General features: G+C 47.9%; 3 protein-coding genes across 3 annotated transcripts; all 3 read left to right on the top strand.

Annotated features, from left to right (window-relative positions):
- Nucleotides 1-6,989: 6,989 nt before the first annotated feature.
- On the top strand, nucleotides 6,990-7,234 carry PtA15_9A451 (uncharacterized protein; the record flags this gene model as incomplete). Its single annotated transcript, XM_053172661.1, has 2 exons — nucleotides 6,990-7,062; nucleotides 7,119-7,234. The coding sequence occupies 2 exons, from the start codon at nucleotides 6,990-6,992 to the stop codon at nucleotides 7,232-7,234; spliced, it is 189 nt and encodes a 62-aa protein (XP_053023879.1).
- A 301-nt stretch (nucleotides 7,235-7,535) lies between these two features.
- On the top strand, nucleotides 7,536-8,337 carry PtA15_9A450 (uncharacterized protein; the record flags this gene model as incomplete). Its single annotated transcript, XM_053172660.1, has 3 exons — nucleotides 7,536-7,613; nucleotides 7,707-7,803; nucleotides 7,871-8,337. 3 exons carry the CDS (start codon nucleotides 7,536-7,538, stop codon nucleotides 8,335-8,337), a joined length of 642 nt encoding a protein of 213 aa, XP_053023878.1.
- A 15,496-nt stretch (nucleotides 8,338-23,833) lies between these two features.
- PtA15_9A449 (uncharacterized protein) lies at nucleotides 23,834-24,326 on the top strand (the record flags this gene model as incomplete). Its single annotated transcript, XM_053172658.1, has 3 exons — nucleotides 23,834-24,034; nucleotides 24,099-24,233; nucleotides 24,297-24,326. The coding sequence occupies 3 exons, from the start codon at nucleotides 23,834-23,836 to the stop codon at nucleotides 24,324-24,326; spliced, it is 366 nt and encodes a 121-aa protein (XP_053023877.1).
- Between the last annotated feature and the right edge of the window lie 229 nt (nucleotides 24,327-24,555).

The following is a 24,555-nucleotide window of genomic DNA, read 5'->3' as shown; positions in this document are numbered from 1 at the left end:
ACTCATGTCCCCTTTACAGTGGCATTTTATATCTACTACATTCATGTTTATTATTAATTCAACAATTATAAGACCAAAACTTAAAATTGAATTTTACCAAACTCATTGAACTTGATGCCTCCAATCAAATTGCATCTCCTGCATGGTTTAACTAGCTCATTAAGTCAAAAGAAAGGAGAAGGAGAACAATTGTAAAAAGAAGAAGTGATCTCAATACAAAAAACATGACAATGGAGGACTTCCCATCAAGTCTGGGAGCCCCCCAGATGTCAATTTACACACTCAAACCCCTAATTTTCAGTAAAAAGGAAAATGTTTTCCTAACCCTTTAATTTTTAAATTTATTGCTTCCATGTGTACCAGATGTGGCTTTGGTAGATGTGTTGATTTAGGATTTAGAGGGGCATCTAGAGGCCTCTAAATCCCAACAGGAAGTCCCCCAGTTTATGACCACTGAGTTTGGTTGCTGATAAAATTGCAGGATCTTTGATGTTCTTGGGATGGGAGCAAACCTAACCTTAACTATTTGTGTGGTACACAATTTTCCAAGGCATTCTTCTTTCCTCAACATACAGAACAACCTGGATGATGAAAATTGTACATACACACTGAGAATTCAAAAAATGAAACCATAAACTACTTCCACTCAGGTGTTCAAATTTGGTTTGTAATGTATTATGCAGACATAAATCATAAGATCTTGAAACTAGAGAAATGTTCACATTACATAATCAGATGGCAGACAAGATTTTTATGATTTTTTGATGCATGCATTCATAAAATTAGGCAAATCAACTTTAAAAGCCTTAACTGAGGAAAAGAGTTGCACTAAGCACCTGTAGTCTGCAGCGGCGCAGCTGCCTTGGTCTCTAGTATAGTGTATATTGATCGATTTTTTTTTATTGCTGTTGATACCTTTGTCTGTGTTCCATGTCTCCTTAAGACTCTTCTATAATCTCTATCCTTCCCCCTGTGTTAGCTTCAAGCCGTAGGAATCTTTTTTTTTTTTTTTGCCTGATAAAATTCATGAATTGCTACATACACCATTCAATTCTTCCTGAAAATGCAAGTTTTAGGATTGATCCAGGGTAGATGAGGGGTCTCAATTTTTTTTTTCTTTTTTTTACATCAAAAATTGATGTTATCAGAAGTCTCCAAATCTACTTTTTTTCAAAAAAGGAAAAACATTGACCCCTGACCTCTCTCATGATACCATCCTGCACTCATTCTTCACTTGGTTGGTTGAACTTCCTGAAGGTATTGCATATCATACTGGGAGTACTACATGCATAGAAGGCCTTTTTGAAATTAGTTTACCATGGTTTAGCATATTTTTGTCAGGTTCTTTTCTTTATCTACTTTTGTTATCAACCACAGATTGATGAGGAATATTTCCTCAAAAATTTCATTGGGAAATTTTTCTGCGTATAAAACCCAGAAGTATTATATTTGGGGTCACATCCTTTATGCAGCAGCTATAATCTGATCAGTTGCCAAATAGCACTACTTTGGTTGTTTCTTGGTGTTTCTGCAACTATATCTCATCCCAGCCTGGAAATTCTTCCAGAATATTGGTACCAAAATGTTTACAAGCACACAAAGTTTCATAATGTACCTTTGCTGACCACAAAACCCCCAAATGTAGCAGCTACAGTCTGATCAGTTTCCAAATATCACTACTTTGGCAGTTTCTGGGTGTTTCTGCCACTATATCTCATCCCAGCGTGGGTATTCTTCTGCCATATGGTTACCAAAATGTTTAAAAGCCCCCAAAGTTTTATTATGTACCTTTGCTGACCACAAAACCCCCAAATGTAGCAGCTAAAGTTTGATCATTTTCCAAATATCACTACTTTGGCAGTTTCTGGGTGTTTCTGCCACTATATCTCATCCCAGCGTGGGAATTCTTCTGCCATATGGTTATCAAAATGTTGAAAAGCCCTCAGTGTTCCATTATGTTCCTTTACTGACCACAAAACCCCCACATGTAGCAGGTACAGTCTGATCAGTTTCCTAATATCACTACTTTAGTAGTTTCTGGTTGTTTCTGTCACTATATCTCATCCCAGCGTGGGAATTCTTCTGCCAGAGTGTTACCAAAATGTTCACAAGCGGAGAAATTTCCATTATGTACCTTGACTGACCACAAAACCCCAAATGTAGCAGCTACAGTCTGATCAGTTTCCAAATATCACTACTTTGGTAGTTTCTGGGTGTTTCTGCCACTATATCTCATCCCAGCATGGGAATTCTTCTGCCATATGGTTACCGAAATGTTTAAAAGCGTCCAAAATTTCATTACGTACCTTTGTTCACCACAAAACCCCCAAATGTAACAGCTACAGTCTGATAAGTTTCCAAATATCACTACTTTGGCAGTTTCTGGGTGTTTCTGCCACTATATCTCATCCCAGCGTGGGTATTCTTCTGCCATATGGTTACCAAAATTTTTACAAGCCCCCAAAGTTTCATTATGTACCTTTGCTGACCGCAAAACCCCCAAATGTAGCAGCTACAGTCTGATCAGTTTTGAAATATCACTACCTTGGTAGTTTCTGGGTGTTTCTGCCACTATATCTCATCCCAGCGTGGGAATTCTTCTGCCATATGGTTACCAAAATGTTTACAAGCCCCCAAAGGTTTATTATGTACCTTTGCTGACCACAAAACCCCCAAATGTAGCAGCTAAAGTTTGATCATTTTCCAAATATCACTACTTTGGCAGTTTCTGGGTGTTTCTGCCACTATATCTCATCCCAGCGTGGGAATTCTTCTGCCATATGGTTACCAAAATGTTGAAAAGCCCTCAAAGTTCCATTATGTTCCTTTACTGACCACAAAACCCCCACATGTAGCAGCTACAGTCTGATCAGTTTTGAAATATCACTACCTTGGTAGTTTCTGGGTGTTTCTGCCACTATATCTCATCCCAGCGTGGGAATTCTTCTGCCATATGGTTGCCAAAATGTTGACAAGCCCCCAAAGTATCATTATGTACCTTTGCTGACCAAAAAACCCCCAAATGTAGCAGCTACAGTATGATCAGTTTGCAAATATCACTAATTTGGTAGTTTCTGGGTGTTTCTGCCACTGTATCTCATCCCAGCGTGGGAATTCTTCTGCCATATGGTTACCAAAATGTTGACTACATTTGGGGGTTTTGTGGTCAGCAAAGGTACATAATGAAACTTTGGGGGCTTGTCAACATTTTGCTAACCATATGGCAGAAGAATACCCACACTGGGATGAGATATAGTGGCAGAAACACCCAGAAACTGCCAAAGTAGTGATATTTGGAAACTGATCAGACTGTAGCTGCTACATTTGGGGGTTTTGTGGTGAACAAAGGTACATAATGAAATTTTGGACGCTTGTAAACATTTTGGTAACCATATGGCAGAAGGATACCCACGCTGGGATGAGATATAGTGGCAGAAACACCCAGAAACTGCCAACGTAGTGATATTTGGAAACTGATCAGACTGTAGCTGCTACATTTGGGGGTTTTGTGGTGAACAAAGGTACGTAATAAAATTTTGGACGCTTGTAAACATTTTGGTAACCATATGGCAGAAGGATACCCACGCTGGGATGAGATATAGTGGCAGAAACACCCAGAAACTGCCAAAGTAGTGATATTTGGAAACTGATCAGACTGTAGTTGCTACATTTGGGGGTTTTGGGGTGAACAAAGGTACATAATGAAACTTTGGCATATTTTCAACATTTTGGTAACCATATGGCAGAAGAATACCCACGCTGGGATGAGATATAGTGGCAGAAACACCCAGAAACTGCCAAAGTAGTGATATTTGGAAATTGATCAGACTGTAGCTGCTACATTTGGGGGTTTTGTGGTGAACAAACGTATGTAATGAAATTTTGGACGCTTGTAAACATTTTGGTAACCATATGGCAGAAGGATACCCACGCCGGGATGAGATATAGTGGCAGAAACACTGAGAAACTGCCAAAGTAGTGATATTTGGAAACTGATCAGACTGTAGCTGCTACATTTGGGGGTTTTGTGGTCAGCAAAGGTACATATTGAAACTTTGGGGGCTTTTAAACATTTCGGTAACCACATGGCAGAAGAATACCCACGGTGGGATGAGATATAGTGGCAGAAACACCCAGAAACTGCCAAAGTAGTGATATTTGGAAACTGATCAGACTGTAGCTGCTACATTTGGGGGTTTTGTGGTGAGCAAAGGTACATAATGAAATTTTGTACGCTTGTAAACATTTTGGTAACCATATGGCAGAAGGATACCCACGCTGGGATGAGATATAGTGGCAGAAACACCCAGAAACTGCCAACGTAGTGATATTTGGAAACTGATCAGACTGTAGCTGCTACATTTGGGGGTTTTGTGGTGAAGAAAGGTACATAATGAAATTTTGGGGGTTTTCAACATTTTGGTAACCATATGCTAGAAGAATACCACCTGTGACACTCCAATTCTTTGGTCCCAAACCAAGGAAAAAATGATCTCATCATTGGTTCGGGACCGTATAGCTCCCTGAGCTGAGGGGGCCAGCTCCCCAGGTCAATGGTTTGGGACGGTGTAAGTCCCTGAGCTGAAGGGGCCAGCTCTCTCCAGTCTCAGGAGAGTTCAGCAGATCAATCCAATGAATCATCAGCTCATCCAGCTCCCCTCACCCCACACAACCCCAGCTCACCCAGCTCCCCGCACAACCCACATACCCAGCTCATCCAGCTCCCCGCACCCCACACTTACCCAGCCCCCCCAGCTCCCCTCACCCCACACTTACCCAGCTCCCCCAGCTCCCATGCCACCCAAATACCCAGCTCACCCAGCTCTCCTCACCCCACACACCCTATGCAGCTCACCCAGCTCCCAAACCCTGGAAATAACCAGCTCAGCCAGCTCCCCTCACTCACCCCACACACACCCAGCTCACCCAGCTCCCCGCACCCCACACAACCCCAGCTCACCCAGCTCCCCGCGCCCCACACATACCCAGCTCTGCCAGCTCCCTGCACAACCCACATACCCAGCTCACCCAGCTCCCCGCACCCCACACATACCCAGCTCTGCCAGCTCCCCTCACCCCACACATACTCAGCTCCCCCAGCTCTCCCCTCACCCCACACATACCCAGCTCCCCCAGCTCCCCGCACCGCACACATACCCAGCTCACCCAGCTCCCTGCACAACCCATATACCCAGCTCATCCAGCTCCCCGCACCCCACACATACCCAGCTCTGCCAGCTCCCTGCACAACCCACATACCCAGCTCATCCAGCTCCCCACACCCCACACATACCCAGCTCACCCAGCTCCCCGCACCCCACACATACCCAGCTCATCCAGCTCCCTGCATCCCACACATACCCAGCTCCCTGCACGACCCACATACCCAGCTCATCCAGCTCCCCACACCCCACACATACCCAGCTCTGCCAGCTCCCCTCACCCCACACATACCCAGCTCCCTGAACAACCCACATACCCAGCTCATCCAGCTCCCCGCACCCCACACATGCCCAGCTCACCCAGCTCCCCGCACCCCGCACATACCCAGCTCCCCCAGCTCCCTGCACAACCCATATAACCAGCTCATCCAGCTCCCCGCACCCCACACATACCCAGCTCATCCAGCTCCCTGCACAACCCACATACCCAGCTCATCCAGCTCCCCGCATCCCACACATACCCAGCTCATCCAGCTCCCTGCATCCCACACATACCCAGCTCCCCCAGCTCCCCTCACCCCACACTTACCCATCTCCCCCAGCTCCCATGCCACCCAAATACCCAGCTCACCCAGCTCTCCTCACCCCACACACCTCCTGCAGCTCACCCAGCTCCCAAACCCCAGAAATACCCAGCTCAGCTAGCTCCCCTCACTCACCCCACACACCCCCAGCTCACCCAGCTCCCTGCACCCCACACACCCCCAGCTCACCACACCCCACCACTCCAGCCAGCTCCCCCAGCTCCCCTCACACAACACATACCCAGCTCCCCCAGCTTCCATACCACCCAAATACCCAGCTCACCCAGCTCTCTACATACCCATCTCACCCAGCTCCCAGCCCCCCCACACACCCCCAGCTCACCCAGCTCCCAGCTTCCCCAGCTCCATGCAAACCACACACACCCAGCCCCCCCAGCACCTAGCCCCTCACACATATTCAGCTCACGCAGCTTGCGAGCTGGCTACTATAGCAGAGCCACCATAACATAAAAGATAAAAAATATAACAAAAATAGTACATATGAAAGAGATATTATTTATGGTGTTCAAAATTGCATAAGATGTGTTTACATAACAGCATAACATGTGATTTTGGCTGGGAGATATCAGCGTACATAAAACTTAAAGTGACATCTCCCAGCCAAAATTGCAGCTTATGCTGTTATGTAAAAAAATCTTATGCAATTTTGAACACCATAATTACTAAACTCTCAAATATGAAACTACTATAAAACAAAATATGAATCATGAGAGAGACATTATTACACCCTCTTTCAATTTTATAAACTAGGGTCCTGTTCCAGTCCAGTCCAGTCCAGTCTAGACTCTAGTGCAAGAACCGTATGAAACACTGCCGGAGCCCGGGAGAGGCTTGCTTGGCGGGGCGGCGGTCCTGTGAAACAAAGGGAGTGGGACCCGAAATCAACAAGGTTTTGGAGCTGGGCCTGGGGGTTTCGGAGTCCCGGAGCCAGTGTGATCTTGGCCGGGTATGTAATATTCAGCCATATTCGGGATTGCACAGCATTCGCAGAGAACCAGCAACTCCCGGGACTGTCTGCCAATGAAAACCCGTCACCGCCCGCCAGCCTGCCCCTGAGCTAATCTGCACGACCTTTGAAACAAGCCCTCGCCATCACCAAGCATCTTCCCTCCTGAGCCGCCGTCCCCAACCACCACCCAAAACGAACCCGAGATCCCAAGCCCAATGGAAACCAGCACCAAGCCAGCCCCAGCAAGTCGCACCATGTACTAGGGCGAAGACAATGACGAGCGACGGGAGACGGCTGGCCGCGAGCAGGGCGGCTCGAGACGCTGCGCGGGCCAGCAGCGGCTTGAGTACGCCGTCCTGGACGAAGACGGCCATCCACTAGACCATGTCCATCCTCACACAGACCCGGCCGGAAAAAGCAGTCCCAAGCAGTTCGGCGTCCTCAAGATGGAGGCCATCATCGAGCAGCTCCGCGCCCACTCCAGTCGCTGGGACGTCCGGTCGATCTACATTGCGTAAGCCGTCTCGCACTCAATCCCTCCTCTGCTTCCCTTCATGTCCGGCCCGGCCATCGGGGGCCATAAGTAGCCGCCCTTGCTCTGGGCTCCAGAAATCCCCTCTTGACCATCACAGCAGACACATGTACTCTGCGCCGGATATATGCGCATACACCCCCATGGGTTGTTGTTGCAGGGGCCATGATCAAAATCCCGGGATGCCCGACTCCTCACCAAACGTGTGGATGCTAGTGTACTGACTTTATCTGACCCTCTCCCGCCGCGATCCAGGATGTATATTCTTTTGACAATTACCTCCACTGATGCCGCTCATCGAGCCGTACTTCCTGAGCCTCTTTGGCCACCACAGCTCGCTTGCGACCGTAGGAATCATGACCAATGTGCGCTTCCATCTCCCAACACATGTGATGGAGTATTGAGTCTGACATACCACCGCCGTGGGTTTTTTTGTCGGGTCTCTATCACTTTTCCAGATAGCTTTTGGCGTCGGCAAGCCGCCTATGAGCAAGATTATGGATGTCTTTGGTCGGGCTGAGGGCGTCCTAGTGGCAATTATCCTCTACATAATAGGCGAGTGCATATTGGCGACTTCCAGATCCACTTTTTTATGGGTTACTGATCAGAGCTCACTCCACAGGCGCCATCTTCACGGCCTCATCCACGGGGGTGATCCAGTATGGGATCGGCCGAACAGCGGCGGCCCTAGGCTCGCAAGGCCTGCAGCTATCACAGATGATAATTGTAGCCAACACATCCTTGCTGAACTCGCGGGCATTGCTGACCTCGACGATCACCTCGCCGTGGATATTCACGACCTGGATCGGGCTTGTCGTCGGCTCCTGGTTCCTTTCCAAGGGCGCCTTCAGCTATAGGACGATCTACCTCGTCTTTGGGCTTGCGGTCCCGCTCTGCGCCAGCTGGCTCGTGCTCGTCTTGTGGATCGAGTGGCGCAAGCTCAACAGTGAAGCCCGCCCGCCTGCCCGAAGGATCGCCCTGCTCACTTCCAACCCCGACCAGGAGGACCAACCCGGGGGCCTTTGGAGTCCCCCTAACTCCACCAACACGATCCTCTACAACTCCTGCTCTTCATCTACTAGTCTCTGATCAGCGGCCTGGGAACAACTCGACTCTGTCGGGCTTGTCTTGTTGACTCTGGGCTTCGGCCTGCTCCTGTTACCGCTCACTTGGTTGGTGATAGAACCCGGTGTCAGCTGGTTCACTGGTCCGTCTTTCTTCTCACCTGCTAACGTGGTAGCTCACCCTAGGTCTGAAGCAACTAACTTGACGTCAAATCTTGCAGATTCCAGTCACAAGATGTTTGTTCTTCATTGTTGGGGTCATTGTTTTGGTTTGTTTTGGAATCTACGAGAACAAGTTTGCCAAGTTCCCGGTTATCCCTCCACGACTAGTTGAACAATGCACGGGACTTCAGCAGAATTTTACCGGCCAGTGGCCGTCCTTCAGTTGTTCTTATCTTCTCCCAAAGGCGCGCTCAAGTTTTGCGCTATCAGAACGCTGGCCAATTTAGCCTTAACTCATCCCCAACCGGTTTAAGCCTGCAACCTCGATATGGAATGATTGATAAATGATGATAATAGAGGTGTTGCCACCTTTGCCCTCACGACCTTGCTCAAAGTAATTGTTTTTCACACTTGAACAAGCTTATTGTCAGCACCACACGCATGTAATTTTTTTCTTTTTTTCTTTGTAGACTGGAAATGAAGCGTCAGTTCATCTCCTCTTGAAACAAATTTTGGCCTTCATGTCGGAAATTTCGGATGAATTCAAAGTAAGTATTGTCAACAACAAGCTCCCTTTGTCACAAGACGCCCCGCATCCGAACTTGGAGAAAAATTAGCGGTGGGCGCAGACGAGATCAGCGAGATGACCCTTGGCTCATGGGAAGCTACTCTGAAACCCCTTTTCACTCTTGAGATCAAAGAGCTTTGGAAGAAAAGCCGCGCTGCGAGCTTTGCCCAATATCGCGCAGAAAACTCACTAAGAAGAACTAATGCTATATGTATTTCTTTTTGAATCATCGAGAGATGGGCATAAGTCACTACAAATTCTCTTATTGGTCGAGTGGGAATAAATTTTCATGGAATTGTAATGCTTCATCCTCCAGAACATCCTCTTCTTCTTGTTCTTCCGGGTTTTCTAATTCCATCATGATCGATTCACCCCCAATGAGTTTTCTCCATATTTCCTGAGAGTTCATTATCAATAAATCCCACTCCTCCTTGAGAGTTTGTTCAGAATTGTCTTGAGCTTCAATAAAGGGGCGACTCCATCTCAGCAGGGCTAAGCAGTGACAATTCCAAGACATCCAAAGACAACAGTGAGATTTGGCCAGGTTGCCAAAAATCGATCGGAGTACAGTAACAGGGAATCCGTATTCTGAACATATTTCTTGCAAATGAAGTGGGCCCTCTGAAAGCTCCTCATCGTCTGTGCCACCTAAACAAAACAAACATCCCATGAAATTTCAGTATTGGGGTAAAGGTCACCTTATTAATTACATGACCCACTATTTTGTAGCATTGTACCTATATTGTTGAGTTTTCTCGATTTTTCAACAGTGTCTAGCCTCTCTTGCTATTCGACGCAGCTTGTACTGACAATGAGTGACCTGAAGGTATGCGCGGATTCCATTTATAGTATTCAAATCAACCGCCCATGGCTCTGAAGGATGGTTTAGTGAACCTAGATTCCAAAAAGGATTTTTGATCTCAAAAGCTTTGACCTCGTCAAATGTTGGGGTCTCTAACTCAATTTTAGGGGAGAAAGTAGAGTTGTAATGATCAGCCCGGTGATTATATGCAACAAAGTTGGTCACCTTGATGATCAAGGCTCCGGAGCCAACCTCGACGTCCCCACCAAGAGTGTTCTTGATCACATCGGCATAAATGTCAGCGCCTTCGCCGGCAAGGGTGATCGTGACGGATCAAGGAGATTGAGGAGGAGCTGGAGAGGTGGTTGTCTTCTTATTCCATCCAAACAGGTACCCGGGTTCACAGGGGCCATCTCTAGTGGAGATAAGAGGGATAGAAAAGAGTATGTGTTTGGCTGGGGCTGAGTATGTGTATACCTGGAAAAGGTGACTTGAGGGGTGTGACAGGTTGATGACTGGGGCTGGCCGTGTCCATGAGGGTCCAAGAGGGTGTAACTTCCAATCCAGCGGGGTTCCAGTGATGCTCCCAGTGTTGAATAGGGGTAAAATTGGCCGTAGAATCCATTTCTGAGGTCCATTTGGTGGTATCTTGAGGCATAGGGTGAGTAAATATATGTATGAGAAAAAACTTTTGATTTTTCACTTTTCCGTCTACCACACCAGGTACCTGGTGCTTTTTTGCCCAAAATCACGCACCCGGACCTGTACACGGCACCCACACGCGGGTCCACTTGGCAATCTCTAATTTTGACTAGGTTTTCTTTTCTCAATGTGCTGCATGTTTCACCTCTCCAAGCTCCTTGTCTATGGTGGCAAAAAGGTTTCCAATATTTCTTGGCTAATGGGTTCCTCTAGTACAATAGATCTCACCAGGGGGGGGATGTGTGGCACTAGAGATTGCCCGTGGGTACCCGGTATCCGTGGGTGGGTACCCGCCAGCCCTCGGCGGGTACCCGCCCGCGGGTCCGGGTATGTAAATTTTGGATGGCGGGTACCCGTCCAGGTACCTGCTGCAAAAGGTCTGGAGACAAGCAGTTGCAGAAGACCTTTTGCAGCGCGATCATGGCCCCCGCTAACCTAACCCTCTTGGTGTCCAGCACATAGAGGGCATATGTACACTCTTGATGTCTGGCACAGAGTGGACATTGGGAGGGTGTATGTATGCCCTCTTGATGTCCGGTATGTTCTTGACACCAAGGGGGCATACACTCTTGATGTCCAGCACAGAGCGGACATTGGGAGGGTGTATGTATGCCCTCTTCTTGATGTCCGGTATGTGCTGGACACCAAGGGGGGAATACACTCTTGATGTCCGGCACAGAGCGGACATTGGGAGGGTGTATGTATGCCCATCCACTCTCAATGTCGGGCCCAGACCGGACATCAAGAATTCACACACAGACATACCCTGTTGATATCCGGCCCAGAACAGGCACCAAGAGGGTATATACACCCTCAATGACGGTCTATGCCGGCTTCAAGGGTGGTGTAAACTCTTGATGACCGGCTAAGACCGGACATTGGGAGGGTATGCACACACCCTCTCGATGTCCGGTCTGTGCCAGTCATCAAGACTGTATGCCCTCTGGGTGTCCAGCACAGACCGGACATCAAGAGGGTATACATACACCCTCTCAATACCCAGCCCAGGTCAGGCATTGAGAGGGTATATACACCCTTGATGACCAGTCTGTGTCGGTCATCAAGAGGTTAAACCACCCTCAAAGCCGGCATAGACCGGCTAGAGGGTTGAATCGTAGGCAGTACCCGTGATACCCGCCACAGGTACCGCCGGTACCTGCCCTACGGGTGCCGGGTCCAAGTCCGGGTATCTAAATATGCCCAAAATGACCGCAGGTACCCGCACCCACCACGGGTACCCGGGTACCCGGGTCCACTTGGCGATCTCTATGTGGCACCCTCTAGAGAGTGTCAAGCTGTACGTTTCTTGGGTAACACTAGCTGATTTCAGCTGTGTGAGCATGTGTGATTCAGGCTTCAAATTTGTTGAACTTATGTTCAACTAAGGCTGATCTTTGATTCACTCCATGGCGTACACACTGGTAATTTAGTTGAAGGTACCTCCAATTGATGCTTGGTACACCCTGAGATTCTACACTTACCCCTGTTTACTAGACATAAAGTTGAGACACCCTCCACTCTATGATTAGGGTGTGCAGTAATGGACTTGAGATTCCCTCCACTTGATTACTGCTGGAAAAAGATTGAGGGGAGGGTGTGCCCACTCAATGAAAATATACAAGTTACTGCCCATCAAGTGGAGACATCCTCCACTTCATGACTGATTTTTGATTCCATTGAGTGGAGGGATTCTCCACATGATGACTGGTGTGTTCTGGCCACTGACTGGAGGGGTGGGGATCTCCATTTTATGGCAGGTGTTCATTAGGCATTGAGTGGTGAAAGACATCCTCCAGAGGTTGCTGTGCTGGGAAACAACCAGATGAATGACCAGTGTACATGCTGGAAATTGGCCTGGGCCTTTCCCAGATTCTCAGACCTGTTGGTACTGTAAATTGCAATGGAAAATTCCCGCGTTGATGAACAGTACATAGTGACCATCCAGCTGGGGTTTTACAAGCCGGTTAGTCAGTATATACTGCCTGCCGAGCTTGGAAAGTCCAGCTTGATGACCAGCATGTGCCGCTCAATGGGTCAGGGCTTCCCTTTACTGATTGGAAAGTAAGCATCAGTTTTTCACAAGTCCTAAGAGTACTTGCCACCCCAAACTGACATCTTATTTCTCCAAAATGACATTTAGATCCATTGTGAGGACTTCCCTATCTTGGCATCCTTGGCTTGTGACTATCTTGCTGGTCAAGCAAGCTCTGTCACTGTAAAATTCACCTTCTCAGCCACAGCCAATGTATGTGGGACTGGAATTTCTATTGGAACAATTGAATGGTGTATCAGTAGCCGCATGTGGCTAAGCAAAAAGGTTAAGTTGGGTGGGTTACTTGTGTTGAAATTACTCAGGTGAAAAGAATTGTGTGTTGTGGGATTTGAACCCACAACACCAGGAAAATAAAATAGTCAGTTGATGACAAGTGACATTACACCAGCTACAGCCAGCTACCCACCATCTAGCCAATATCTATCCACTATCTACCCCAATCTCCCAACCATCTCCTTAACTTCCAAAATTTACCAAGGAGGTCCTGTTCAGTTTTTGATGAGCCCAACTGATCCTCTGTTCTGCCCAGCTGATACTCAGCTTTGGCACCCAGCTCATACTCAGCTTTTCTGCCCATCTCATACTCAGCTTTTCCACACAGCTCACTCTCAGAATTGGAATAAAGCCGTTTGACCATTCCTTGCCCAGGTGATGCTCAGCTTTGTACTAGTCCTGGCGCAGCTGATGCTCAGCTTTGTACCAGTCCTTTCTCAGCCTTCTCCTAGTCCTGTCCCAGCTGATCCTCAGCTTTGGCCCAGTCCTGGGCTAGCTGGCCAGCTGAGTATCAGCTGAGCCAGGCCAGGGAAAAAGATGGGAATCAGCTTGGACAGGACCAGAGCTGAAAATCAGCTAGGCTAGGGCCAAAGCTGAGCATCAGCTGAGCCATGGACAAGGCTGAGCATCAGCTGTGCCATGGCCAAGGCTGAGAATCAGCTGTGCCATGGCCAAGGATGAGAATCAGCTGTGCCATGGCCAAGGCTGAGAATCAGCTGTGCCATGGCCAAGGCTGAGAATCAGCTGTGCCAGGGTCAAAGATTATGATCAGGTGGCCGGTGCCAAATCTGAGCATTGGCTGGGCCAGGGCAAAAACTGAGCATCAGCTGAGCCAGGGTAAAAGCTGAGCATCAGCTGAGCCAGGGTAAAAGCTGAGCATCAGCTGGGCCAGGGCCAAAGCTGAGCATCATCTGGTTTTGTCACATTGAGTGCTTTGATCCTGACACCTGTCATGTGAGCCCTAGATTTGCTTGTGGAGAGGAGTAGCATTGGAGCAGTGTTGGAGCTGAAAACAAAGCTGCATAATGTCACTTGCCATCAAGTGACTGCTTTTTTTTCCTGGTGCAACCTTCTACATTCATGAGAGCTGCTCTTATACCACTGAGCTAAACACACAGTTGGTCTTACTGGTGATATTTGGATATTAGATCATATAGCTTGGCCCCTCAAATGGAGCTTGAAGCATATATTCCAACAATTTGAGGATTGCCAAGCTGTTATTGAACTTGCTGGTGAAAACCCAAAATTCATGCAAACCCAAAAGATTAAGCCAAAGAAAAAATTATAAATATATTTTTTGACTCTGCCTGCCCAGTTTTTGGGTGTTTTGTCATTTTTTCTTCTCCTCCTCCACAAAAATATAGCCCCAAATTTTCCCTGCTTTTAAGCTGTCCCCCTCAATTGATAAGCATGAAAATCATGCTGCACTGCCCACTTCTTCCCTGCTTTTATTTGCGAAAAATCCCCCCTCATTCCAAATAGTGGCAGTGGCAGCGGAAAATTGCTACTAAGAAGTGCAGCAAAGCTTGCAAAATTCTGCTGAGCTTTATGCAGCGCAGTGGTTTTGCCCTTGCTTGTTGGGACCTGGAAAAGCCTTGTAACCAGTTGCAAGAAAATATTGTGGATTCATCTGACTAAAAACAGCAAGCAAAGCAGAAGTTCTTCATCATGATTCCAACAAGCTGAAATTACCAGTAAAGACAAGAAACTTGGCAGGCAAGTTTTCCATTTTGGCTATCCATCAATATGTAAAGGCCAGATTTTTGTGAATGTTAACAGTATTTGGCTTCTTCAAAGTGATGCTGAGTTTGTTGACAAGTGATTGCTGCATGGTAATGATCCCCACAAGTGCACCACTGTGATTGTAAAAGTGTTAAGAAAAAGGCTAGACTCTTTAAAAACAATCTCAAACATGAATTCCTGTCCTTGGCTGACAACAATAAGGCTTGGCTGCAGGCTTCATACTCTTCAGGATCACAGACCACTTACTGAGTTTCACAGTACTAGACTTTTAGGGCGGCTTTGCCGCTGCTTGTCTCAGACTGTGCATTAAGATCAGGTTTAATTCAGACACTATTTCAAAGTCTCCCTCACAGCCACTGAAAAAATATGATCTAATAAGTTAAACCATTTTTTTTGGGGACATCAGATGATTTTGAAATAAACAATGAATCAGTGTTGAGGAAAAGTATAATATTGTATGAGTGGAGGAAATTTGAAAAGGTTGAACAATTTTTACATGAGTGAATCAGCTCAATAAAGGGTTTGCAAGAAGGATCTAGAAATAGGTTTAAATCACAACGATTCCTGTTGTTGTAGTTTGGCGGTTGCTGAAAATACCTAAATTAACCTGGAAAGTCACCGGATCAGCATTTTTTGATTACTCCAATAAAATTGAAACTTACCCGGATGTAAATTTTTATCCAGACACAGATGAAGTCAATGGACCTTTGCTTCAAGAAACCACCTACAATTCAAGTGAATTTTGTTCAATAGATTTTCCCTTAAATCTTATTATTTCTGAAAGCTGAAATGCTTTTTGTTATCTGAGGAGGTGAGAAGGCCGAGCTCTATTTGAGCAGGAAAGCTCCAGAAATTCCCAGTCCTCCACCCACTGATCCAGCAAGATCTACTGGCAAAGCCCTATACACTGACATTGCTCCTCAAAGAAAGTAAAAAAATTGTAAATTGTGTCTAAAAGAACTCTCATTTCCCATCAAGGAGCTTGGAATATGCAAGAATTTATGTTGCATATGTCCTGGGGGAGCACCGGGAGCTAGTTGTCCAAGGTGTCAAGTGGCTGATTGCACACTGATTTTCTTAACAAAATGGAATTATATGAATCCCTATTGCTGAATTGTTCATTCCCTTCCGGTCAAAGGAGCTCTACAGCCTCTTCAACTGGAAGGATTCCCTTTTGGTCAAAGAGGCTCTGCAGCCTCTTTGACTGGAAGGATTCCCTTTTGGTCAAAGAGGCTCTGCAGCCTCTTTGACTGGAAGGATTCCCTTTTGGTCAAAGAGGCTCTGCAGCCTCTTTGACTGGAAGGATTCCCTTCTGGTTGAAGGGGCTCTGCAGCCTCTTTGAGTGGAAGGATTCCCTTCTGGTCGAAGGGGCTCTACAGCCTCTTTGACTGGAAGGATTCCCTTCTGGTCGAAGGGGCTCTACAGCCTCTTTGACTGGAAGGATTCCCTTCCAGTTAAAGGGGCTCTACAGCCTCTTTGACTGGAAGGATTCCCTTCCAGTTAAAGGGGCTCTACAGCCTCTTTGACTGGAAGGATTCCCTTCCAGTTAAAGGGGCTCTACAGCCTCTTTGACTGGAAGGATTCCCTTCCAGTTAAAGGGGCTCTACAGCCTCTTTGACTGGAAGGATTCCCTTCCAGTTAAAGGGGCTCTACAGCCTCTTTGACTGGAAGGATTCCCTTCCAGTTAAAGGGGCTCTACAGCCTCTTTGACTGGAAGGATTCCCTTCCAGTTAAAGGGGCTCTACAGCCTCTTTGACTGGAAGGATTCCCTTCCAGTTAAAGGGGCTCTACAGCCTCTTTGACTGGAAGGATTCCCTTCCAGTTAAAGGGGCTCTACAGCCTCTTTGACTGGAAGGATTCCCTTCCAGTTAAAGGGGCTCTACAGCCTCTTTGACTGGAAGGATTCCCTTCCAGTTAAAGGGGCTCTACAGCCTCTTTGACTGGAAGGATTCCCTTCCAGTTAAAGGGGCTCTACAGCCTCTTTGACTGGAAGGATTCCCTTCCAGTTAAAGGGGCTCTACAGCCTCTTTGACTGGAAGGATTCCCTTCCAGTTAAAGGGGCTCTACAGCCTCTTTGACTGGAAGGATTCCCTTCCAGTTAAAGGGGCTCTACAGCCTCTTTGACTGGAAGGATTCCCTTCCAGTTAAAGGGGCTCTACAGCCTCTTTGACTGGAAGGATTCCCTTCCAGTTAAAGGGGCTCTACAGCCTCTTTGACTGGAAGGATTCCCTTCCAGTTAAAGGGGCTCTACAGCCTCTTTGACTGGAAGGATTCCCTTCCAGTTAAAGGGGCTCTACAGCCTCTTTGACTGGAAGGATTCCCTTCCAGTTAAAGGGGCTCTACAGCCTCTTTGACTGGAAGGATTCCCTTCCAGTTAAAGGGGCTCTACAGCCTCTTTGACTGGAAGGATTCCCTTCCAGTTAAAGGGGCTCTACAGCCTCTTTGACTGGAAGGATTCCCTTCCAGTTAAAGGGGCTCTACAGCCTCTTTGACTGGAAGGATTCCCTTCCAGTTAAAGGGGCTCTACAGCCTCTTTGACTGGAAGGATTCCCTTCCAGTTAAAGGGGCTCTACAGCCTCTTTGACTGGAAGGATTCCCTTCCAGTTAAAGGGGCTCTACAGCCTCTTTGACTGGAAGGATTCCCTTCCAGTTGAAGAGGCTCTGCAGCCTCTTTGACTGGAAGGATTCCCTTCCAGTTGAAGAGGCTCTGCAGCCTCTTTGACTGGAAGGATTCCCTTCCAGTTAAAGGGGCTCTACAGCCTCTTTGACTGGAAGGATTCCCTTCCAGTTAAAGGGGCTCTACAGCCTCTTTGACTGGAAGGATTCCCTTCCAGTTAAAGGGGCTCTACAGCCTCTTTGACTGGAAGGATTCCCTTCCAGTTAAAGGGGCTCTACAGCCTCTTTGACTGGAAGGATTCCCTTCCAGTTAAAGGGGCTCTACAGCCTCTTTGACTGGAAGGATTCCCTTCCAGTTAAAGGGGCTCTACAGCCTCTTTGACTGGAAGGATTCCCTTCCAGTTAAAGGGGCTCTACAGCCTCTTTGACTGGAAGGATTCCCTTCCAGTTAAAGGGGCTCTACAGCCTCTTTGACTGGAAGGATTCCCTTCCAGTTAAAGGGGCTCTACAGCCTCTTTGACTGGAAGGATTCCCTTCCAGTTAAAGGGGCTCTACAGCCTCTTTGACTGGAAGGATTCCCTTCCAGTTAAAGGGGCTCTACAGCCTCTTTGACTGGAAGGATTCCCTTCCAGTTAAAGGGGCTCTACAGCCTCTTTGACTGGAAGGATTCCCTTCCAGTTAAAGGGGCTCTACAGCCTCTTTGACTGGAAGGATTCCCTTCCAGTTGAAGAGGCTCTGCAGCCTCTTTGACTGGAAGGATTCCCTTCCAGTTGAAGAGGCTCTGCAGCCTCTTTGACTGGAAGGATTCCCTTCCAGTTAAAGGGGCTCTACAGCCTCTTTGACTGGAAGGATTCCCTTCCAGTTAAAGGGGCTCTACAGCCTCTTTGACTGGAAGGATTCCCTTCCAGTTAAAGGGGCTCTACAGCCTCTTTGACTGGAAGGATTCCCTTCCAGTTAAAGGGGCTCTACAGCCTCTTTGACTGGAAGGATTCCCTTCCAGTTAAAGGGGCTCTGCAGCCTCTTTGACTGGAAGGATTCCCTTCCAGTTGAAGAGGCTCTGCAGCCTCTTTGACTGGAAGGATTCCCTTCCAGTTGAAGAGGCTCTGCAGCCTCTTTGACTGGAAGGATTCCCTTCCAGTTGAAGAGGCTCTGCAGCCTCTTTGACTGGCAGGATTCCCTTCCAGTTGAAGAGGCTCTGCAGCCTCTTTGACTGGAAGGATTCCCTTCCAGTTGAAGAGGCTCTGCAGCCTCTTTGACCGGAAGGATTCCCTTCCAGTTGAAGAGGCTCTGCAGCCTCTTTGACTGGAAGGATTCCCTTCCAGTTGAAGAGGCTCTGCAGCCTCTTTGACTGGAAGGATTCCCTTCCAGTTGAAGAGGCTCTGCAGCCTCTTTGACTGGAAGGATTCCCTTCCAGTTGAAGAGGCTCTGCAGCCTCTTTGACTGGAAGGATTCCCTTCCAGTTGAAGAGGCTCTGCAGCCTCTTTGACTGGAAGGATTCCCTTCCAGTTGAAGAGGCTCTGCAGCCTCTTTGACTGGAAGTATTCCCTTCCAGTTGAAGAGGCTCTGCAGCCTCTTTGACTGGAAGGATTCCCTTCCAGTTGAAGAGGCTCTGCAGCCTCTTTGACTGGAAGGATTCCCTTCCAGTTGAAGAGGCTCTGCAGCCTCTTTGACTGGAAGGATTCCCTTCCAGTTGAAGAGGCTCTGCAGCCTCTTTGACTGGAAGGATTCCCTTCCAGTTGAAGAGGCTCTGCAGCCTCTTTGACTGGAAGGATTCCCTTCCAGTTGAAGAGGCTCTGCAGCCTCTTTGACTGGAAGGATTCCCTTCCAGTTGAAGAGGCTCTGCAGCCTCTTTGACTGGAAGGATTCCCTTCCAGTTGAAGAGGCTCTGCAGCCTCTTTGACTGGAAGGATTCCCTTCCAGTTGAAGAGGCTCTGCAGCCTCTTTGACTGGAAGGATTCCCTTCCAGTTGAAGAGGCTCTGCAGCCTCTTTGACTGGAAGGATTCCCTTCCAGTTGAAGAGGCTCTGCAGCCTCTTTGACTGGAAGGATTCCCTTCCAGTTGAAGAGGCTCTGCAGCCTCTTTGACTGGAAGGATTCCCTTCCAGTTGAAGAGGCTCTGCAGCCTCTTTGACTGGAAGGATTCCCTTCCAGTTGAAGAGGCTCTGCAGCCTCTTTGACTGGAAGGATTCCCTTCCAGTTGAAGAGGCTCTGCAGCCTCTTTGACTGGAAGGATTCCCTTCCAGTTGAAGAGGCTCTGCAGCCTCTTTGACTGGAAGGATTCCCTTCCAGTTGAAGAGGCTCTACAGCCTCTTTGACTGGAAGGATTCCCTTCCAGTTAAAGAGGCTCTACAGCCTCTTTGACTGGAAGGATTCCCTTCCAGTTAAAGAGGCTCTACAGCCTCTTTGACTGGAAGGATTCCCTTCCAGTTAAAGAGGCTCTACAGCCTCTTTGACTGGAAGGATTCCCTTCCAGTTAAAGGGGCTCTACAGCCTCTTTGACTGGAAGGATTCCCTTCCAGTTAAAGGGGCTCTACAGCCTCTTTGACTGGAAGGATTCCCTTCCAGTTAAAGGGGCTCTACAGCCTCTTTGACTGGAAGGATTCCCTTCCAGTTAAAGGGGCTCCACAGCCTCTTTGACTGGAAGGATTCCCTTCCAGTTAAAGGGGCTCTACAGCCTCTTTGACTGGAAGGATTCCCTTCCAGTTGAAGAGGCTCTGCAGCCTCTTTGACTGGAAGGATTCCCTTCCAGTTGAAGAGGCTCTGCAGCCTCTTTGACTGGAAGGATTCCCTTCCAGTTGAAGAGGCTCTGCAGCCTCTTTGACTGGAAGGATTCCCTTCCAGTTAAAGGGGCTCTACAGCCTCTTTGACTGGAAGGATTCCCTTCCAGTTAAAGGGGCTCTACAGCCTCTTTGACTGGAAGGATTCCCTTCCAGTTAAAGGGGCTCTACAGCCTCTTTGACTGGAAGGATTCCCTTCCAGTTAAAGGGGCTCTACAGCCTCTTTGACTGGAAGGATTCCCTTCCAGTTAAAGGGGCTCTACAGCCTCTTTGACTGGAAGGATTCCCTTCCAGTTAAAGGGGCTCTACAGCCTCTTTGACTGGAAGGATTCCCTTCCAGTTAAAGGGGCTCTACAGCCTCTTTGACTGGAAGGATTCCCTTCCAGTTAAAGGGGCTCTGCAGCCTCTTTGACTGGAAGGATTCCCTTCCAGTTAAAGGGGCTCTACAGCCTCTTTGACTGGAAGGATTCCCTTCCAGTTGAAGAGGCTCTGCAGCCTCTTTGACTGGAAGGATTCCCTTCCAGTTGAAGAGGCTCTGCAGCCTCTTTGACTGGAAGGATTCCCTTCCAGTTGAAGAGGCTCTGCAGCCTCTTTGACTGGAAGGATTCCCTTCCAGTTGAAGAGGCTCTGCAGCCTCTTTGACTGGAAGGATTCCCTTCCAGTTGAAGAGGCTCTGCAGCCTCTTTGACTGGAAGGATTCCCTTCCAGTTGAAGAGGCTCTGCAGCCTCTTTGACTGGAAGGATTCCCTTCCAGTTGAAGAGGCTCTGCAGCCTCTTTGACTGGAAGGATTCCCTTCCAGTTGAAGAGGCTCTGCAGCCTCTTTGACTGGAAGGATTCCCTTCCAGTTGAAGAGGCTCTGCAGCCTCTTTGACTGGAAGGATTCCCTTCCAGTTGAAGAGGCTCTGCAGCCTCTTTGACTGGAAGGATTCCCTTCCAGTTGAAGAGGCTCTGCAGCCTCTTTGACTGGAAGGATTCCCTTCCAGTTGAAGAGGCTCTGCAGCCTCTTTGACTGGAAGGATTCCCTTCCAGTTGAAGAGGCTCTGCAGCCTCTTTGACTGGAAGGATTCCCTTCCAGTTGAAGAGGCTCTGCAGCCTCTTTGACTGGAAGGATTCCCTTCCAGTTGAAGAGGCTCTGCAGCCTCTTTGACTGGAAGGATTCCCTTCCAGTTGAAGAGGCTCTGCAGCCTCTTTGACTGGAAGGATTCCCTTCCAGTTGAAGAGGCTCTGCAGCCTCTTTGACTGGAAGGATTCCCTTCCAGTTAAAGGGGCTCTACAGCCTCTTTGACTGGAAGGATTCCCTTCCAGTTAAAGGGGCTCTACAGCCTCTTTGACTGGAAGGATTCCCTTCCAGTTAAAGGGGCTCTACAGCCTCTTTGACTGGAAGGATTCCCTTCCAGTTAAAGGGGCTCTGCAGCCTCTTTGACTGGAAGGATTCCCTTCCAGTTGAAGAGGCTCTGCAGCCTCTTTGACTGGAAGGATTCCCTTCCAGTTGAAGAGGCTCTGCAGCCTCTTTGACTGGAAGGATTCCCTTCCAGTTGAAGAGGCTCTGCAGCCTCTTTGACTGGAAGGATTCCCTTCCAGTTGAAGAGGCTCTGCAGCCTCTTTGACTGGAAGGATTCCCTTCCAGTTGAAGAGGCTCTGCAGCCTCTTTGACTGGAAGGATTCCCTTCCAGTTGAAGAGGCTCTGCAGCCTCTTTGACTGGAAGGATTCCCTTCCAGTTGAAGAGGCTCTGCAGCCTCTTTGACTGGAAGGATTCCCTTCCAGTTGAAGAGGCTCTGCAGCCTCTTTGACTGGAAGGATTCCCTTCCAGTTGAAGAGGCTCTGCAGCCTCTTTGACTGGAAGGATTCCCTTCCAGTTGAAGAGGCTCTGCAGCCTCTTTGACTGGAAGGATTCCCTTCCAGTTGAAGAGAGGCTCTGCAGCCTCTTTGACTGGAAGGATTCCCTTCCAGTTGAAGAGGCTCTGCAGCCTCTTTGACTGGAAGGATTCCCTTCCAGTTGAAGAGGCTCTGCAGCCTCTTTGACTGGAAGGATTCCCTTCCAGTTGAAGAGGCTCTGCAGCCTCTTTGACTGGAAGGATTCCCTTCCAGTTGAAGAGGCTCTGCAGCCTCTTTGACTGGAAGGATTCCCTTCCAGTTGAAGAGGCTCTGCAGCCTCTTTGACTGGAAGGATTCCCTTCCAGTTGAAGAGGCTCTGCAGCCTCTTTGACTGGAAGGATTCCCTTCCAGTTGAAGAGGCTCTGCAGCCTCTTTGACTGGAAGGATTCCCTTCCAGTTGAAGAGGCTCTGCAGCCTCTTTGACTGGAAGGATTCCCTTCCAGTTGAAGAGGCTCTGCAGCCTCTTTGACTGGAAGGCTTCTCTTCCGGTCAAAGGAGCTCTACAGCCTCTTTGAATTCCCTTCCAGTCAAAGAGGCTTTACAGCCCGTTTGACCAGAAGGGAATCCTTTCAGGCAAAGAGGCTTTACAGCCTCTTTGACTGGAGGGAATCCCTTCCGGTCAAAAGGGCTGTAAACCCTACCAACTGGAAGGAAGACCTTCCTGTAGAAAATAATATAAATAGGACCTCTATTTTCACCAATGGTTTTCCCCCACGCTCCCCCACCTAGGCACTTTAAAGCTACAGGGGAGTGTCAAAAACAATGAGGGCTTAGGGTACTGGTTAGCGGGATTTGCACCAGCCCTACTGAGTTAAAACTCATGGTATTTCTGGTTTTGATGAGGGGAAACCCTTGAACCAAAGTTCCATGAGTTACCGGCTTTAGTGAGCTTAGATAACCAGGACCATCAACAGAATGACTTATTTGAAACAGTCACACCAAGAGATTGGCTTACAGAAACTAGGGAAATCGCGGCTGCGCCGCAGAACAACGGTTAGATAAGAAGGGGCGAAACAGGAATAGACCAAGAGTCCAGATCAAATGATTCTGTAGAACTTTGATGATTGGCAACCACACTGAACAAAACAGCGGAGGATTTGACACAACACCGTTTGATAGCGTTTGGCTTCCGGTCTTGTAATTATCCTAATTATTTATTGGAATTCTGCTTCCAAGATTCAACGTCCAACATGATCTTTTTGTATGATCCCGGGCTCCTGTCACACTTTGTTAGTAATATCCCGCTGCTGATGCACTAATACGTAAGTGGCTTATTAAACCAATAACAACATGGATTAGCGGCTCCGACGGTAGAATATGCTCCAAGTTGAATAGACCCGTAAGTTTACCCTGAAGGATGCGTTGCGTCCCATAGGGAGAATAGTAAATAGCCCATGGCAACAGCTAAGCTATGGGAAGAGAACGGACTTGTTAAGTTGGCGTGATGCAACTTCTTAATGGAAATGATATGCTTTCACATCTGAACAGGGGGAATGATCCGGCGTCATTTCTGATGTTCGAAGGTAGCATTGAGATCGAGAACAGATAGATTTATTCCCCCTTGCCAGGAACCTGACAATCACATTGTCGGTACTCGGCGCGAAATTGCGGGCTACACCCCTTGAACCCCTGCGGTCGGTTAAGGGCAAGAACGTTATCAGGTCCTGTCCCAAGCCGCGTCCAGTTTCTCTATTTAGGACCTAACACCGGAACAATCCTAATCGCCTTGGTCGTAAAGTTAGAACAATACGCTGCGTCTTGACATGAACGTACAGGGCTGTGAACAATTGGAAAATTTACAGTACAATCCTGCGAACCAAACATACATTTTAACAGTTCCGAAACAAACCCGACGGAACATTGAAGGAAAATTCCTAGAATACCAATCTCCAGAATACGACATAGTTTTTCACTGCAAGAATGAGCTTGGGGTAAAACCGAAGCGGAATATGGGGATTTCCTACAGCGGGGAGTTGTTTACGAAGTTCGATGGTCGACCGATTACCATTCTAGCTCACGTGGTCCATATCTCTGACGGCCCGCCACCTGATTTCGTCGAGTACTCAGTCGCTGGTCCTACGCTTCAAGGGACAATGAGGTATCTGTGCAGCGCGATCCCCCCTTTTGACGGGATGGTTGATAAACCCAATGTGGGTTCCGATTGCTATGTGTGAAACTTAGATATCTGTTCCGACTAACGAAATCATTTCACAGGCAGGAACATTGTTTATGAAAATTCCTAAGCATTTATTGGAGTTTCATAAGAATCCAATTCCGTTTGAGTCGATGGTGTTTATCCGAGCGAAATTTATCAACGTCGAGCAAAACCTTGATGTAATACCTGTCTTGGTCAGTGACATTCCTAGAATCAATTAGTAATCGGCTCTGATAATTGAAACGAGTTTGTTTCAGTGCGAATCGATCTTACCGACGAACACTTGAGGTTGAATTAGAGCCATTGCCCATGTTACACCCCTGTTTGCTCCGCCCCATTACAAGGGTTCCATCGGGACTATTCCTCCGCTACGCTTCTTGTTCGTACAATGAGACATTCATGGTCTTAGACCGTCAGACCGCAGCCATGGAGTATTGGAAGCATCAATGTTGAATGCCAGGTATTTGCCTGCACCTGTCTTCTATTTGCGGTGATCAATACCCGGAATAAAACCCA

The sequence above is a fragment of the Puccinia triticina genome, chromosome 9A (assembly GCF_026914185.1).
Source record: "Puccinia triticina chromosome 9A, complete sequence".
In the NCBI taxonomy this organism is placed as follows: domain Eukaryota; kingdom Fungi; phylum Basidiomycota; class Pucciniomycetes; order Pucciniales; family Pucciniaceae; genus Puccinia; species Puccinia triticina.
Note: the sequence above shows the minus strand (reverse complement) of the source record. Positions and strands in the feature narration are given on the sequence as shown.